Source organism: Myripristis murdjan, chromosome 22, assembly GCF_902150065.1.
Source record: "Myripristis murdjan chromosome 22, fMyrMur1.1, whole genome shotgun sequence".
Classification (NCBI taxonomy): domain Eukaryota; kingdom Metazoa; phylum Chordata; class Actinopteri; order Holocentriformes; family Holocentridae; genus Myripristis; species Myripristis murdjan.
In genome coordinates, this window is record NC_044001.1 from 30009572 (window position 1) to 30029166 (window position 19595).

The 19595-nt window shown below is 40.7% G+C and overlaps 1 protein-coding gene across 1 annotated transcript; it reads left to right on the top strand.

Annotated features, from left to right (window-relative positions):
- Positions 1-449: 449 nt before the first annotated feature.
- ak7b (adenylate kinase 7b) lies at positions 450-19136 on the top strand. The gene is made up of 18 exons (XM_030044688.1): positions 450-542; positions 1139-1297; positions 1661-1769; positions 3190-3284; positions 3851-3961; positions 4060-4143; positions 4299-4387; positions 5303-5393; positions 8291-8368; positions 8516-8665; positions 9355-9483; positions 9597-9699; positions 11218-11346; positions 12041-12106; positions 14713-14910; positions 17807-18027; positions 18667-18825; positions 18978-19136. Exons 1-18 carry the CDS (start codon positions 450-452, stop codon positions 19017-19019), a joined length of 2106 nt encoding a protein of 701 aa, XP_029900548.1. The 3' UTR covers positions 19020-19136.
- Positions 19137-19595: the final 459 nt, after the last annotated feature.

Genomic DNA, 19595 nt, shown 5'->3' on the forward strand with positions numbered 1-19595 from the left:
CCTGACCAACACACAGTATCTATAGGTGTCCCATGTGCATACACACATTTTTTTGCTTTGTTTTTATAGAGCTATATAGGCTACATCTGGCCACAGTTTTGGGAAGTTCACTTTTGTTTGTTGACCACATCACTGTTCATTTCTGACTCTGCTTTTCTGGTGTTAACCCTCCTATTATCTTTGGGCTGCCAGAGCCACTGATAGTTAATGTGACGCGTTGTATTTTATTGAAAGTGTTATCTCGGTATAAAGTACCTAACACAAAGACTCGAGCCAAAAAAATTAATGACTTCTGGAGACTGAAATTACACGGGTCAAAATGAGCCCAGTGGATAAAAGAAGTGCGTTGCACTGTAACAGGTGGGCTCTTCCTGTCCTTCCTGCCTCTGTGGCGCGAGAGAGCGCGTCTCCATGGCAACAGCACCACAACAACAGCTGCTAACTTCAACATGGCGGAGAGGAGGATGGAGAGAGTCAAACAACCACCCAAACGAGTTTTCATCAACAACATAGACTCGTATGCATCTAAATATATTGCTAAGGTAAATGGATTTGAAATAGATGAATGAGTTACCCGCTAGCTTGCCGCCAGTTAGCAAATGTCAAGTTAACACACAGCTGACGTTAGTGCGCTGTGGTTAGCAAGCTGAGGACTCAGTCATAATATGGATAGCAAGTTCATTAACCTTCCTATTATCTTTGGGGTCGATTTGACCCGTTCTACGTTTAATTTCTCTAAACTTTTTTTTTTTTTTTTTTTTTTTTGCTTCATCTTTCATGACTTTCCTTAATTTAACGGAGTCAGCTGGGTACACATGAAATTAACATGCTGATCTGTTTCAGTGTCCTGGGCACATCTTGTATGCAGCAGTTTTTCTCAGGGGTCAGTTGGACCCCAGACTTCTTGAGCTGTACAAAACAAATATAAATATCAACATTTTACACAAATTTGTTTTATTTGTTTTCGATATTGAGGAACTTTAACATGGCATGTATAATGGGGTCAAAAATGTTGGTAAGTCTGAAGGTAACAGGAAGGTTAATAAGTCTGGACAGCCAACCTTGTCTGTTTGATCAAAGCTGCTTTGTAGAAAGGTAACACACTGCTGCAGTAGTTGATATGCCCATCCATATACAGTTCTTGTCTGAGTGTGTGGTTGGAGCAGCCGTGGTTTCTGATGGGGAGACGGAGATAGAGGAAATAGCAGAAGACAGTAAAGCACAAGCCTTTCAGATTATTGGGACTGTTAACAACAAACCTGAGGAGGAAACACCATATGTCCTGGAGGAGTATCATGTAAGTTGTTTAACATTATTATTTTGTTTTGTTTTGTTTTTTGGCATTTTTGCTTTATTTGACAGTTACAGTAGAGAGAGACAGGTTTACATGCAGCAAAGGGCCTGAGTTCAGATTGGAACCCAAGCCGCTGCGATCAGGACTCAGCCTTGGCACATGGTATGCACTCTTATCCGGTGAGCCACCAGGTGCCCAAGTTGTTTACCATGGTTAATAACTTATCAGTCAACTGGACTGGCAAAAAACTGTTCGGAGGGGCCGGTAAAGTGGTTTGATGTGATTGGATTTCATAAAAAGGTTTTATCAGGATTCCATTTGCAGCAGTGTTTTGTTATTGAATGAAATGTAATGTTTGTTTGCCAGCAACTGGAAAGGGAAGAGCTTCTCCACCAGCTGATGGACTGTGACATCATCATCTACAACATTACCCAGCATGCTGATCAGGTGGATGAGGCCTCTTGGGTCATCTCAGGTAGGCAGACAGAGCAGAAACAAACAAACAAACAAACAACTAAATAAGTTAATAAATAAATCAGTAAGTAATATATATATAGTTACAAGAAAACTGATTTTATAATGATTAAAATGATATATTAACCTCAGATCAGTGATGCTCGATCAGTGTCAGATTTCTTGTGTTTGAATGCTTATGAAATGTTTCATTTAAATTCAAGTGAAACTAAATTTTTCATTTTGCTGAGGACCCTCGGAAATCCCTGGGGACCCCCCTTTGAAAACCACTGTATTAAAACATGCCAGACCTCTATCATTTGCTGTCTGGTGATATGTACATTTCTTAAATTCAGGCCCAAAAATGGCACCTGGGGTCAGGACGCAAGTTTTTTTTAGGCAATCAAAATCTGGGATGTGTGCCATATCCAGGTGTACTGATACCATATAATGGAGCGCTAGATGCCAAACTGGAAAAATAAAGGCAAATATAAAAGAACTGTGTCATCACACACGTGGATATCTAAATTACAATCATGCAGTAAGCTTAACATGTATGTCAAGCAAGCATGATTTCATTTAGAATGGAGTGGAAATACTTACATGAATGTGTATAGGAAATACAGCAAAGTTGGACGAATTTTAACATTTTAGCCAATAAGAGTCAATAAATGTCTGCCCCATTACAATTTTTTGTACTTTCCATGCATTGTAGCAAAGATGAGATTTTTTTTTTTTCGTTTAGTTTTCAAGTATGTTTTGAAAGTTACTGACAAATACACATAAATTGTCTGGTTTTGTTTGTGTGCATATTCATCATTTCATTCAGTGTGAACATGGCTGAACAGATCCCACATGAAGTTTGTGTAACATGGTCCTATGATCTGGCTGGAGTTGCATCTACATTTGTGTGTTTGTTTCTTCAAATTGAATATTGCTTTTACCTTAAGGTGAAATTAATTTTACTCCAAGCTTTGCAGAAGCTGGTTTGTGATGCAAAAGGATTTTCCTATTATGGCCACTTAATTCAGCTCATATCAAGATTAGTGCTGACTGTCAGTGTAGCTCCACATAAACCTCTTCTCTGTCTATTAATTAGCCAATACTGCCACCCAGTGGATCTTTTTTGAAATACTTTTCACAGATGTCATTACTGTTAACTATGGATCCTCTCCATGAAGACAGGCCAAAATGCAACTATAGGATTCAGTTTTCACATGAGTTTTCACATGATTTTAAAAATTCATAGTGAGATTCCCAAATGTGAGTACACGTCACTTAGCTTTTGGTGTGGAGTTAAAAAAAAAAAAAAAAAAATGCATCAGAGAATGGTGTGATCTGGCCGAAGTTCTTCTAAAGCATAATTTGGTAATGAATGACCAAAAGGCATTAAGTGGACAGAGATGACGCTTCTTATGACTCTTCTTGTGCTGTATTTCCAGCCCTCCATAACAGCATGGACAGTTTTTGTGGACCAAAAATGTTTATCCTCATATCCACCATGATGACCTGGGCATGCAGCAAGCCAAGTGACCCTGTGAGTACATACCTCGATGCTATGGTTTGTGTTTTTGTAGGATAAATCCAGCTTCTTCCCCCATCACATAGCGATGTTGTACATGTTTTAACATCAGGCTTTTCACCTGGTCATGGAATTCCTGGAGCATCACAGAATTTAAAAAGGTGATGTCCAAGAAATTTCACAAGTTCCTAGGGACATCAGGGTGAAATTACAGTTTAAATTCACAGCTGGAGTGGGAACCGTAATTGAAAACAGTGTTAACAAACCAGGAAGAAATCTATATGAAAAGTCATGGACTTTTATATGAGTAAATACCTCCAATATAACCATCTCTAGTTAGATTATGCAAGGGGAAGTGGACAGCACTTCTATTTGCCATAATTGTCCTTTATTTCAAGTAATTACAATTCATTTCATAGGAATCTGTAAAAAAATTTTCTACAGACTAAACTTTTAATCTGATTAATTTTGAATAGAGTAATTCGTAACTCTCCCAGTCCACATCACTTTCTTGCCTATCAGGGTGTTTTTTTTTTTTTCATTGGCTTTTTGTTTTCTATGACATCTGTGTTTTGTAACAGGAAGTTCCAGAGAATCCTTTCACTGATGAAGACTTCTGGAGAAGAAGAACACATCCTAACTTCAAAAAACACCTCAGCCTTGAAAAGATGGTGGCTGAAATGGGGAAAACTGTTAGTTTGAAATTCTTGCTTACTTGTGCCATTATCTGCTGTAGACAACACACATCACACTGACATGTATCACTCTGCCAAGTTATTGTTGCTTTTAGAACAAGACATTGCTCTCAACGTATGTGGTGGCATCGGGACTTCAGTACGGAATGGGAGAGCAAGTCTTCCACTTCTTTTTCAAGGTAAGATCACAGAATAATCATTTTTTACAGGCCCAATATATACTGTAGATCAGACTCTCTCTACTGATACAGTATATGAGAAAATATTAATTTACTCAATGAGCTCGGCTTAAGAAGTGTAAGCAACTGAATCACATTCACTTTTATTTTATTAGATGTCATGGCTTGGACAAGAACTTGCAATACCTGTCTTTGGAGAGGGCAACAATGTCGTCCCCACCATTCACATCAATGACCTGGCCAGGTTGAGGTCACACAAACACACATAAAAATACACATATAACAGCTTTTGTCACAGATTCTTAAGGCCATGTTGAGGTGAGTATGGAGGTTGTGCAGAGCCTCTCTTGAAGCAACATTAAGGGACAAAATTGAACTTGGGTTGAGTGTTGTGTTGTATAGCTGCCGTGGATGTTATGAGTCGACACGGTGGTGAAATATCCTTATTAGTTGCTCTGTGCTCCCCTAGGCTACATTCACTTCCACAGTTCAGCAAAACAAGTCCCAAAATAACAGGTTTAGCACATAAACAAATACAAACAAAGCAGATTAGGCCAACACAAAAAGCAATAAGTCCAGGTACCCTTTAAAAAAAAAAAAAAAAAAAAAAAAAATACAATTATTTGTGAAAGTACTATCAGGTAATTACTTCCCTGAGGAAGACTACCATGCAGAAGATACCTGCAGACACTATCTGCCGGATCTACTTTCCAATTCAAATAAGAAAATAATAATAAAAGAGCCATTTAATTTCCTCAAAACATGGGTCCTAGGACTTGTTATTTTTTTTTTTTCTATTGACATAATCTGCTTTATTTGCGTTCGTTTATGTGGTTGTGTTATTTTTGGACTTGTTTGTCTGCATTATAGAAGTGAGCATAAGAAATACAGTAGTGTGGATTAGCAACCCAGAGCAACTAATGAGAATATTTCACCACCATGTGGACTTACATAACACTCAGGTAACTATGCAACCCAACACTCTCTAGGTTCAATTCTGTTTTAAGCAGTCTGTGTGGCCTATGTTGACCTCATGTTGACCCTATACTAATCTCTAACTGCAAGACTAATAGCCAAAACCACCCACCTGATGAAAACTTGTTAATAATCCTGTTATAGAACATCTCAGAGATGACACTGTAATTTCTCTGCTTTCAAGTGCTATTCAGAATATCATTGAATGTAAGCCCAAGCCTTACTACCTGCTGGCTGTGGACAGTTCCAGCAACACCATGATGGACATTGTGAAGGTGTGTCTAGCAACTGATAATATAAGTTTTCAAAATATTTAAAAACTATGCCCCTCTAAGTTTAATAAAAACAATCAATGCAATTTAATAATGTTTTTAGACTGCAATTTAAAATTTAGACTGCTTGGAATGTAATAATTGCCAGTGTATGTAATAATAATAAATAATGTTTGAGGGATTTTTGAATGACTGGAGATTCTCAGTCATCCAGGTCATGGTAAAGTTGAAGATTTCCTTAGGCAACTGGACTTGCTAAAGTTCTTGTTAAAGTTTTGCCTCTCATCCAAGAAACTTCTTCAGTTCTAATTGGTTAGTGAGGAGTACCAGATATTTATCCTCTGTAAGGCTATTGAAGTATTAATGGCCCATTAGTCACCCTCCTCACTTTGGTGAGGCATATGCCCCTTTTCCACCAGAACCTGGTGCTAGTTCGGAGCTGGTGCTAGAGCCGGTGCTTAACTGGTGCCAACGAAGAACCAGTTTGCTTTTCCACCGGCCAAGAGCAAAGAGGAGCCAATTCAGAGCCACGTCATGACGTCATCGGAAAACGTGATGACGTGGGTGCGCGAGGCGCTCGCTCAGAATCACAATAACCATCATGAATGAATGAATGATACTTTATTAATCCTTTGCAGGAAATTACATTGTCACACATTGTCACGGCAGCTTCATCACTTCAACACACATAAAACTGCACACTCATACAATACAGTGGCTGCAGCGTCTCTGTCTCTGTCCGCCCATGCTGTCCTGAAGCCGGTGAAACTGATCAGTGAGTCGGGGATGATGTTCGTGAGCCGCGTCTCAGTCAAGCATATAATGCTGCTTTCCCGATACAGTTTCTGGCCCCGGGTGGAGCAGGATCTGGATTTATTAGCGATGCAAATACTGCTTGTGTCTTTACAAGCCTACATTTCAATACAGAGGCGAAAAACACAATTATTGCCGGCTACCTGTCGGATTCGTGATCGGAACGAATGACAGCTATGTTTAGTTATAAAACGGGTGCTTCTCATCCTTAAATGTAATTTGCTGAGCCGCGTTCCATGCTGTTGTAAAATCAGTATAACCCACGGCTTCTCGGGGATTATTGTTTATGTTTATAGCGTTCGCAGTTCCTGTTTTGTTTTGGAACCCCGCCCACCAATAACGCAGTGGGCCGCGTCATCGGTTCTTTCTCTGGCTCCTGTTTAGCCCCTGCTCGGAGTCGGTGCTTGCCTAGCACCAGTTTGGAACCAGTTTGGCACCAGTTTGGCCCCAGCTTGGGCGGTGGAAAACCAAAAAACTGGTGCTAAGTCAGGCACCGGCTCCAAACCAGCCCTGGTGGAAAAGGGGTAATACAGGTCACCTGATAAAAGGTGTAAGTGGGTGTCGTTAGGTCGTTAGGAGTCATTATGGATCAATAAGGGGTCGTGGTTCCCGCCGTCCTCATCTGGGTCATGTGTTTGCATGAGTGTGAAACTGATGAGAATTTCCCAGGAAATGGTCTCAGGAGAGCATTGTAGGTGGTGGAGAGATTGTGGTGCAGCCCCCTCCACTGTTAAGGGAAGCTTGTTCCAGACCCTGACAAGAATGGCTTCCTTCACCCTCTTTCAAACCACCTGCCTTCTCTGGCAAAAATGTGGACTTTGTCATTCTCAAAAGATTGTCCCTTGTCCTTGAGGTGTAAGTGGACTGCTGAGTCTTGACCTGAGGAGTTGGCTCTTCTGTGTTGTGCCATACGTATGTATAGTGGTTGTTTAGTCTCTCCAATGTATAAGTCTGAGCATTCCTAGCTGCATTGGACTGCACATCCTGTCCCTGTGGTGTACCAGTTTCTGTCTCAATGTCTTTTCAGGTTTGAAGTGTACCGGGATCTGGTGTTTGTTGAAAATTCCTATGAGTTTTTCTGAGACACCTGCAACATATGGAATTTCAATGTCCTTCCTTTTGTTGTTGTTATCTTCTTTCTCCATGGTCGTCTTTTTCTTGTTTTTTGTGAAGGCCCAGTTGGGGTAGCTGCAGGTTCTGAGAGCTTCCCTGATCTGTCCCTGTTCCTTCTCCTTGCCGGTATTGGCGGGAGTCAAAAAGAAGGTACTGCTCTGTGTGTGTAGGTTTCCTGTAAACATCCACACTGAGAGGTCAGTCCTCCTCAATGTGCCCTAAACAGTCTAGGAGTGCCAGGCTGTTGTCTCGGACATCCTCACAGGTGAATTTGATGTGTTGCTCCACGGCGTTGATGTGGTCTGTGAAGGTTTCCACTTCCTGAATCTTGATCTTGACCCAGGGTCATCCACATATCTGAACCAGTGGCTGGGAGCTGTCCCTCTAGAGGTCCAGAGTGCTTTCCTCTCTACTTCATCCATGAGTGTCGCCACTATTGGAGACACCGGTGAGCCCATGGCACATCCATGCTTCTGTCTGTAGAGACCCTCATTGTACAGGAAATTGTGGTGGTAAGGCAGAGGTCCAGGAGGGCGCAGATATGGACCTTGGTGAGGTTTGTTCTGCCTGGCAGGGTGTTGTCTTGTACCAGTCGTTTCCTAACCATTGTGACAGCTTCAGCAGTGGGAATGCAGGCGAAAAAAGAGGTGACATGGAAGGAAACCATGGTTTCAACTAGGTCCAGTTTTTTCAATGAATTATGAACTAAGCACTGACCTGTTTAAGATGGATGTTTTTTAATCAGAACAGTTTAACTGAAACAAAAGCACCAAAAACATAGCTTAGTCTCATATCTTAGTCTCAAAATCTGGACATACTTACTTGTATGTGTATATCTATATCTATATCTATCTATCTATCAATATATATAGATAGATAGATAGATAGATAGATAGATAGATAGATAGATAGATATTACAGGTAGAAAATTACATGCAGTAGTTTGATTGATTTGTAAATCTTTTCTCTGCTAGGCAGTTGCTTCCGTATTTGGACCAGGGAAAATCCAGCAAAAGCCATTTGAAGAAGCATTCCTCACACAGGAGCTGAGTGTATGTTATACCAATTTATCTTATTATATAGTATTGCAGTGGTTTTGAATACCGCTCTTTTATTATTTTTGTATCAGTTTCCAGTTGGATTAACTAAAGTAAAACTTTGACTTTAACATGCTGTAAACACATTGTTTCTCTCTTTAGCAAATAGAAATTGATTCCATATTGGTCAATCTGCATATGGAGTCTGTCCATCTCAAAGAGCTATTCACCTTCCCCTGGGTTTGTGAGGCAGGTCTGGTGGAGAACATAGAGCTGGTGGTGGACGAGTACCGGCAGACCAGAGGGCTGCTGGTATGTGTCAGAAATTCTAAAAAAAAAAAAAAAAAAAAAAGCTATATTGCTACATATCTTGTCACAGAAAATGGATGCCTCTGAACTTTTGATGGTTTTCCCTTTCCATCAATTTACCTGAGGTCTAAGCTCACACTATGGCTTATGTGTTGCTTGATTCACCTGTTAGGGAAAGTCATCTGTTGAGGAGTAATACAGATGAAGTGATGCAGCCCCCATGATGTTATAGTACAGCAGTTCTCAACCTGGGGTACAGGGACCCCCAGAGGGTTCCAGTGGATCCCTCAAAAAATGGGGAATTGTTTAATTCCACTATTATGTCATTTATGGAACTTAGCCCAATGAGATCATGATATACATTAGGTCTGGGCAAAATATTGATATTGATATTTTAATATGAGACTAGATATGTGTGTGGCTGTGGCAGCCATTTACCCTTTCTCTATTACCAGCAAATGGTTTTTCCCATTGGAACTGCCCATGATTAGCTTAAAAATATACTGTCTATCTACACCTATGCATAGATAGCCATTGAACACAACTGTGTTAAGAAAGTGATCATAAACTATATGCATCATAATTGAAAAGGCTGGTTCAATCAAACTTGAACTTAAAGATGGTTCTCGTAAAACTGAAAAAGAAATTGCAACAGATAGTACGTTATTCATTGATCAGTGTGTTTTCTCCAGCCCATCCGTCTGTGTGTCCTCGGTCCTCCTGCAGTGGGGAAGAGCACAGTGGCTGAGCAGATCTGTAAACACTATAAACTCCATCACATCAGACTACAGGACACGATCTCTGAAACCATCGCCCAACTGGTCAGTTGCTGTGCACACATATACATATGCATGCATATACACATACATACACAAACAAATATTAATGCCGACATTATCCTACGTTACTTTTACATTTCAATTATTATCACTAGGAAGCTGATGTGAAGATGGATGATCCAGATACAGAGAATGTGGACTCTGCAGAATCAAAGGAGTTCCTGGACACCCTAAAGGCTAGTATGGAGCAGAATGGAGGTAAAAACTCTGCAACATGTTGTCAGTCAGTTCTGTAGGACAGCAGTGGTGCTATCTTCCTCTCATTGTTACTGAGTGCTGGATACTGGCTGGATGCTCCAAATGCTAACTGTTAGCCTCCTGCCATTGAGGTGGACTTCCCCCCAGCTAAGATTCTGAAAATTAACTGCCATAGTGCACTCAAATTGTGAAATATTATATTTTTCGAATTCCCTTAAAGTATTAATTCACCCAAAAGCACCGTAGCCTTGTCCAGACTTAAAGCAATAGTTTAACCCAAAACTCAAATTTTGTCTTTATCTGCTCACTCTCTTGTCACTTGAAACACTGGGTAAGTTTGTATCTAAGTATACCGCTACAGAGCTGCACTCTGTGTTGAATGGAAACTGTTTCTTTAGAGTTCCTAAAAAGTAGGAACATGTCCACAAAGTGATTCCAAACTGCATAATCCAAGTCTTCTGAGGCCAAAATAATGCACCATGGCTCCAAAAGCCTTATTGTTACCTCATTATTTCCTAGATTTCTCTGTCTTTCTTCTGCAAAGAGCCAGCCGTCACAACAGAAGCAAACAGATGTTGCCTTCAAATGTTGTTGTGAATGTTATCACAACAGGTAGCCTAGACTTGAATGACCCAATAAAGTGGTAAATACAGTACAGGCCAAAAGTTTGGACACACCTTCTCATTCAATGCGTTTTCTTTATTTTCATGACTATTTACATTGTAGATGCTAACTGAAGGAATCAAAACTATGAATGAACACATGGAGTTATGTACTTAACAAAAAAAGGTGAAATAACTGAAAACATGTTTTATGTTCTAGTTTCTTCAAAATAGCCACCCTTTGCTCTGATTACTGCTTTGCACACTCTTGGCATTCTCTCGATGAGCTGTTTTCAGTTATTTCACCTTTTTTTGTTAAGTACATAACTCCACATGTGTTCATTCATAGTTTTGATTCCTTCAGTGAGAATCTACAATGTAAATAGTCATGAAAATAAAGAAAACGCATTGAATGAGAAGGTGTGTCCAAACTTTTGGCCTGTACTGTACATATGAGAAAAGGGAAAGTTAAATTTGATCTATCCTCCAAGATGCCAGGATGTGGCATTTTGGTTCTTTGTTTCAGATGCCATGCATAACAACTTTAAGCCAGCAGACTGATTACAAAACTGATTAAAATATTACTGTCTTCATTTTGTTGTGGCAGCACAAAGAAGATCTGTGTCATGTGGTTTCAAAAATAAGCATCCAAAAAGCCACTGATGTTTCAGGATACATTTTGTTATTTCTAGCGTACTTGAATGTACAATAAACTTCGATGTAGAAGCTGATGAGCACAAGAGGGCAGCAAGACCTCACATCTGTGTAGGGTGACTAGTGCTCTGCAATTGAGGAAAGTGTTGGAGATGATGTTAAATATTTGACATAAAGTATTGAAACGGAGCAAATGGCATGAGTGGGTCTAATCAATCAATCAGTGATCAAATAATGCATCAAATGTGTGATTCTCCATCAGGGCATTTGGAGGACCATCTTGTGATTCAGGTGATGAAGGAAAAGCTCAAGTCTAAACCATGCAGAAACCAGGGTTTTGTTCTGGATGCCTTCCCTGAGACCTATGAGCAAGCTAAGGAGCTCTTCTATGGTGAGACACTGACACAAATCTCCCAGTGATTTAATATGAAGTGTGACGCTGTTCTTTGTGTCTTTGTGGCAAATGTTTTTGAACTTTTTACCCTTATTATTTTATTAAAAGATTGTAGATCCTTCCTCAGCTGGCTGAAATGAATTTGAATTGAAACCAACTTTGGAATACGCAGATACATTCAGCATGCACAACTGGTTGAATTATCTTCTTCCTTATGCAGTCATTGTACTTTAATTATTTTGGGGCATACAGTAAGTAAAACTGAAATCATTTACAAACTGCTCCTTAAGTTCAAATATGCTCATGTTTAAAGGCACTCTATGTAATTTTAGATAATTTTAGTACCACCTAGTGGCTATTGCTGTCCATGTCTGTTTGTGAACTCAAATACAAGCTTATTTCGTATTTCATTTATCATAGTTAGAGGCTGTTATTTACCTGCAAAACAAATGTAAAAGCTAATCATTGATTCCATGGATGTGGTTATTTTGCTGTGATAGCGTTACTCAAACTGACTGAATGAGTTTTAAAATGTGTGTTTGCAAGCCTGCTAACACAATATTCTATTGATACTATTGATCAAAAACACTCGTGAATCCTCTGGTGCTGTGTTGTGGTCATTTCCACATTTGAACACTCAAATTTCCACATATTGTACCTTTAACACTATCCTTTATGTCACTGTTTTTAGCTGAAGAGGATGAAACAGAGGACACAAGATCCAAGATTCCCCCATACAACAAGGAAATAACCCCAGGTGTGTCCACCCAGAACCTCGCTTAACACTCACATCTCCTTGTTATTTGCACCAACTGTTGCATGTTTCCAACACTGCAGAGAGATAAGCATGTTTGTAGCCTTAAGAGCATTTAACTGTAGAAGTTAAAAATATCTCAGCTAAAAGCAAAAAAGTGTTCCACTTCAAATGAGTTTTAAGTGGCTGAATGCCAACAACAAGAGCTAAGATCTTTGCTTCACGTGTAAATTTGGTAATGCTGCTAGTTAATTAAGGCCATAACTTCTGATCACTTGGCAATATTAATTGTTCAAATGAAAAGAGAGAAACTCTGCCTATGAGAAGCAATCACTGAACATTCGATTTACAGTTCAATGTCACATAGGAAATACACTGGAAGTACAGTGCCAGTCTCTGGGGCTGTATTTCCAATGAAACACCCCATTGTGGGCTTTGTTTGTGTTTTGAATTGGTTGGATTGAAGACATTTCTTTCACCAACACATGTTCTTTCAACAGATGCACATAGCGTTTGATCAAGGACTGATCAAGTGTGTTAACTAATATACAGTACAGGCCAAAAGTTTGGACACACCTTCTCATTCAATGCGTTTTCTTTATTTTCATGACTATTTACATTGTAGATTCTAACTGAAGGAATCAAAACTATGAATGAACACGTGGAGTTATGTACTTAACAAAAAAATGTGAAATAACTGAAAACATGTTTTATATTCTAGTTTCTTCAAAATAGCCACCCTTTGCTCTGATTACTGCTTTGCACACTCTTGGCATTCTCTCGATGAGCTTCAAGAGGTAGTCACCTGAAATGGTTTTCCAACAGTCTTGAAGGCGTTCCCAGAGGTGTTTAGCACTTGTTGGCCCCTTTGCCTTCACTCTGCGGTCCAGCTCACCCCAAACCATCTGGATTGGGTTCAGGTCCGGTGACTGTGGAGGCCAGGTCATCTGCCGCAGCACTCCATCACTCTCCTTCTTGGTCAAATAGCCCTTACACAGTCTGGAGGTGTGTTTGGGGTCATTGTCCTGTTGAAAAATAAATGATCGTCCAACTAAACGCAAACCGGATGGGATGGCATGTCGCTGCAGAATGCTGTGGTAGCCATGCTGGTTCAGTGTGCCTTCAATTTTGAATAAATCCCCAACAGTGTCACCAGCAAAACACCCCCACACCATCACACCTCCTCCTCCATGCTTCACAGTGGGAACCAGGCATGTGGAATCCATCCGTTCACCTTTTCTGCGTCTCACAAAGACACGGCGGTTGGAACCAAAGATCTCAAATTTGGACTCATCAGACCAAAGCACAGATTTCCACTGGTCTAATGTCCATTCCTTGTGTTTCTTGGCCCAAACAAATCTCTTCTGCTTGTTGCCTCTCCTCAGCAGTGGTTTCCTAGCAGCTATTTGACCATGAAGGCCTGATTGGCGCAGTCTCCTCTTAACAGTTGTTCTAGAGATGGGTCTGCTGCTAGAACTCTGTGTGGCATTTATCTGGTCTCTGATCTGAGCTGCTGTTAACTTGCCATTTCTGAGGCTGGTGACTCGGATGAACTTGTCCTCAGAAGCAGAGGTGACTCTTGGTCTTCCTTTCCTGGGTCGGTCCTCGTGTGCCAGTTTCGTTGTAGCGCTTAATGGTTTTTGCGACTCCACTTGGGGACACATTTAAAGTTTTTGCAATTTTCCGGACTGACTGACCTTCATTTCTTAAAGTAATGATGGCCACTCGTTTTTCTATAGTTAGCTGATTGGTTCTTGCCATAATATGAATTTTAACAGTTGTCCAATAGGGCTGTCGGCTGTGTAGTAACCTGACTTCTGCACAAGACAACTGATGGTCCCAACCCCATTGATAAAGCAAGAAATTCCACTAATTAACCCTGATAAGGCACACCTGTGAAGTGAAAACCATTTCAGGTGACTACCTCTTGAAGCTCATCGAGAGAATGCCAAGAGTGTGCAAAGCTAGAATATAACTAGAATAAACTAGAATATAAACCATGTTTTCAGTTATTTCACCTTTTTTTGTTAAGTACATAACTCCACGTGTTCATTCATAGTTTTGATGCCTTCAGTGAGAATCTACAATGTAAATAGTCATGAAAATAAAGAAAACGCATTGAATGAGAAGGTGTGTCCAAACTTTTGGCCTGTACTGTATGCTACATATTTTCAAGCTATCAAGACCCATTAATTTAACAGTTAATACCTGTAAAAACTAAAACCAAAAAGACTCTTTTTAGTTGCTATGGTTACCTTTTCCTGTAAATCTTGAAACAGTTGAATTGGGGAAGCAAATTTGTTTAGTTATTTTCTCTCTGAGTATATGTCATTTTTCACCCATGTACAAATCAAATGCTTCAAGAAATCAGTGTACATTGTCAAATGAATGATGGACTTAAGCTTTTAGGCAAGAGCAAAGATGTTTTTTATGATGACAGAAATTCAAACTCAAGCCACTTAACCACTGTTAGTCTTCCCAGCACAAATCATCTGTCTTCACAAAATATTTGATCATCCTTTTCAAAGCTAAAATAAAGATGTATTGTGGTAGACACACTTGGCCCAGGGTTTCAGTCATTTTTACTGTTTTCTCTGTTTGTGCTGCAGAATTTGTATTCTGTCTGGATGCCTCAGATGCTTTCCTGAAAGATCGGGTGCTCAACCTGCCAGAGAGGCTGGTAGAGAACAGCTCTTACCGCCAGGAGCACTTCCTTCAGCGACTGGCCAGCTACAGAGAGAACAACGTGGAGGATGAAACCATTCTCAACTACTTTGATGAGCTGGACATCATGCCTCAGCACATGGGTAATCCATGAATGATGACAAAAGTCAACTGGGCGGGAGGGGAGAGTTTTGTTGAGGGACATACATGCTCAACATCGCCCACAACGACTTTAAAAGCTGCAGTGTATTGAAGCTCAGAGAGACTGGACTTGCAATGGAATAAGTTTTGGTGATGAAAGGCGAATTTGGGAGGCAGTTCATTAGTGTTCACTGCTCTCCAGACTCAAATTGGTGCACGCTGCCAGGTGCCATTGTCCAGATTTCATATTAAAGGATCACACCAGAGATGTTGAAATGTTAGTGCTGTTTTCCCTCGTCTTTATAATTATTCTCTCCTAATTTATTTCTTTTGATTTAGGAAACCCCATAATTATTGTCTGTGCTTTAATGAAGACATCAGTGTGATACACATTTGATCAAGCACTTAATACAATTTTTGCTCAAATTTACTGTAGTAAATGGACCACATACACTATATTACCAAAAGTATTCGCTCACCCATTCAAATGATCAGAATCAGGTGTCCTAATCACTTGGCCTGGCCACAGGTGTATAAAATCAAGCACTCAGGCATGGAGACTGTGAAACAAGACATTTGTGAAAGAATGGGCCGCTCTCAGGAGCTCAGTGAATTCCAGCGTGGAACTGTCATAGGATGCCACCTAGGCAACAAATCCAGTCGTGAAATTTCCTCGCTCCTAAATATTCCACAGTCAACTGTCAGCTCTATTATAACAAAATGGAAGCGTTTGGGAACAACAGCAACTCAGCCACGAAGTGGTAGGCCACGTAAAGTGACGGAGAGGGGTCAGCGGATGCTGAAGCGCATAGTGCAAAGAGGTCGCCGACTTTCTGCACAGTCAATTGCTACAGAGCTACAAACTTCATGTGACCTTCAGATTAGCCCAAGTACAGTACGCAGAGAGCTTCATGGAATGGGTTTCCATGGCCGAGCAGCTGCAGCCAAGCCACACATCACCAAGTGCAATGCAAAGCGTCGGATGCAATGGTGTAAAGCACGCCGCCACTGGCCTCTAGAGCAGTGGAGACACGTTCTCTGGAGTGATGAATCACGCTTTTCCATCTGGCAATCTGATGGACGAGTCTGGGTTTGGAGGTTGCCAGGAGAACGGTACATTTCAGACTGCATTGTGCCGACTGTGAAATTTGGTGGAGGAGGAATTATGGTGTGGGGTTGTTTTTCAGGAGCTGGGCTTGGCCCCTTAGTTCCAGTGAAAGGAACTTTGAATGCTTCAGGATACCAAAACATTTTGGACAATTCCATGCTCCCAACCTTGTGGGAACAGTTTGGAGCGGGCCCCTTCCTCTTCCAACATGACTGTGCACCAGTGCACAAAGCAAGGTCCATAAAGACATGGATGACAGAGTCTGGTGTGGATGAACTTGACTGGCCTGCACAGAGTCCTGACCTGAACCCGATAGAACACCTTTGGGATGAATTAGAGCGGAGACTGAGAGCCAGGCCTTCTCGACCAACATCAGTGTGTGACCTCACCAATGCGCTTTTGGAAGAATGGTCAAAAATTCCTATAAACACTCTCCTCAACCTTGTGGACAGTCTTCCCAGAAGAGTTGAAGCTGTAATAGCTGCAAAAGGTGGACCGACATCATATTGAACTCTATGGGTTAGGAATGGGATGGCACTTCAGTTCATAGTATGAGTAAAGGCAGGTGAGCGAATACTTTTGGTAATATAGTGTATATAGCGCTTTCTAGTGTACTGACTTCTCACAGCCCTCACATTGACCTAGTCACAAGGCACCAAGCTGCTCATCAGGAGCTGATAGGGGTTCAGTGTTTTGTTGCTGTTGTGACTAGTCTGGACAGGCTCTGTTCATCTGACATTCACCCAGAATCTGAACATTTCTTTTGGTTTGCTCTTAAATTTGCAGTGTCTGTCACCTGCCAATCCAAAGAACATGCATTGCCGCAGAACTTGCCAGCGATGATTGTGATTGTGATTTGTTAGTTTAACACTGGTGATATCCAAACCTTTGCTGAGATATGGAATTCCCGATTCAACATATCCTCTCCATGTTGAAAATGGGTTTTTCCATGGATTTTTCACAGAATCATCCCTTTCACAGTGACTTAAACTGGCTTTTAAAACTTGAAATCACTATTTTGCCAAAAAAAGCTAACACTGTTAACACTATGCCTGATAAATTTACAACTACAATCATTATAGTGATCAGCTGAGCCATAAAAAAATAGCTGATTAGCAGCTGCCAGGTCAGTTTCTTTGGCTGATCTGTTCTCTATGTTCAGTAATAAAAGTATCAAGAGGAGGGGAATTACTACAACTCTGGCCATTTGCAGGAGGTCATCATGGTTGACTAACCACTTAACCATTCATAATTTCTTATTGAAATTATGCCAAGAATTATAAAATAATTTAATATACAAACCTCCAAATGTCATAAATTATTGTGAAGGAATTAGGAAAACCCATACATTTCTCCCACAAACAGATGAGCCTTGCCAGACTCCACAGAGATAGTGTTGGGAGTCTGGTGTTTGCCAGGCCAAGATCAAATCACACACCTTTCATTACTAGACAAACGCTTCCTCGCCTCGGCCTCCTGAGCCATGCTGCCCCTCAGCGTAAAAGGTGCTACCGATATATTTGATATAACTCCTCTGTTATGGTGAAGGAATTCCAACTTAACTGTACTTATTAGGAGGCTTACCGCATTTTTGTGCCAACATAATTTGGGCACGGAGCCACACTCCTGACTGTATGAACTATTTAATAAACTTGGAATATGGACTTTTTTGTAATTCCCTGTTCTCTCGTTGTCTGTGTGGATGCAGAAGTGCGGTTGTAGGTTAGGAGGGTTTGGTCTGGCTGCTTCGGTGTAGCATTGTTGTAAAACAGCACTGTCATCCTCCACAGAGATCAGCAACAGTGATGACCCTGAGTACCTGTTGCTGATGCAGAAGATCAGTCGTGTTGTCGGCCGGCCCAGAAACTATGGCCCCAGCAGCCAGGAGGTGACGGAGGAGGAGAGGAGGAGGGCTGATGAGAAGATCAAGCGTCAGGTCCAAGAAAGGGCCGAGGAGGAGCAGAGGGAGGAGGAGGAGGCCAGGCTGAGGGCTGAGCGCTGGGAGGAGTGGGTAGGTGCTGTGGATGGTGAGGGGCTACAGAGGCTCTGCTGGCTCTCATCAGCCACATCTGGCATCGCAGGAAAGATCCACTGGAGAATTAGCTGGGCTTCACTAAAACAACCACACAACCAGGCTTCTGTATTCTTTTTCATTTTGGGAGGAATTTGTGTTAATTTTATGGTAATTTTCTTTTAATTGATTGTTGAATATATTACTTATTAAACAAAGTATGTCTTGTCATTTTATTCACAATTGTTTCTGATACTGTTTTACTGATTTTCAGGTAATTTTTTGTAATTTTTCATTTTTCATTTTTTTTTTTTTTTTTTTCATTTTCTGTAAATTTTCTTGTAACTCAAGTTCCTCCTAATTTTCAGGTCATTTCTTTCGAATTTTCACTTCACCTTCTTTTTGAAAGAGATCAAGTGACTTTGCTTACACTTCAAAGAATTTAATTCTTTTTTTCCAATGCTTTTGAAAGAAATCATGTAAATTTGCCCAGGTTTCAAAGAGCTAACAAGCTGACAGGATGTAAACACAAGATAAGATGTAGCAGTGGTGAGATTATTCTCAAACAGGAATAGAGTTAGATTACCTTGCTTGATAGGTTTGTTAAGTCTGGAGACTGATGCTCTGCGTATCTTCCAGAGTAAACATTTGGAGGAGGTGAGGCAGCAGGAGAATGACCTCTTGGAAGCCCAGTCACTCCCTATGAGGAGATATCTGATGGACAATATCATGCCCACCCTCACCCAAGGCCTTATCGAATGCTGCAAAGCCCAGCCACAGGACCCGGTGGACTTCCTGGTATCAAACTTACTTTTACGCCATTAAAGTAGGAATGTTTATGTCCTAGTCACACTCGTCTGGCTGCATCTTTGCTTCTCAGTGGATTTAGAATGGAACAATGTTGAAACTCATGAGTGTCTGATTATTTGTTTTGGTTTGTCTCGTTTCAGGCTGAGTACCTGTTTAAGAACAACCCCCTGACCAGCAAGTAAAACTGAAGTCCAAAAAAAGAGAAAGAATTATACTTTTCCTATGCAGGTAGATTTCATTTCTTGTTGGTTGCACATGCAAATTCTGTACATTATTATATAGTAAATATGATTCCACTAGATGGTTATGGTGTGAAATTGATTTTTTGGCTAACTACTTGCATGACGCTTCACTGCACTCTCTAGAATATTGGATACCAAAGTCAATTAAATTCAGCTTTTATGCCGGGGAAAACCTCATGGAGACATTGAGATTTGCCACTGTATTCCAGCCATCACATTCTAAGTGTCCCTCGATTCATGCTGGGACTTTGATTAGGTCTGATTTGTAAGCGGCCCATTCTCTGCCCCTGTTGTATTTACCCACAGCTTTGTTTGTGCTCTTGTGTGCCGGCCATTACTTAAAAGCACCCTGAAAAACAGGATGAAAGTGCATATGAAGCCAAAAGCTAATTAGGAAGTTAATTTGCGTAATGAACTTGGGGTTCGCTTGGTAAACTCCAAAGTAGACACGCTCGGGTCATAATTGCTTTGATTTGGCTTACGATTTCCAGGAAGGATAAATGTTACAAATGGCGG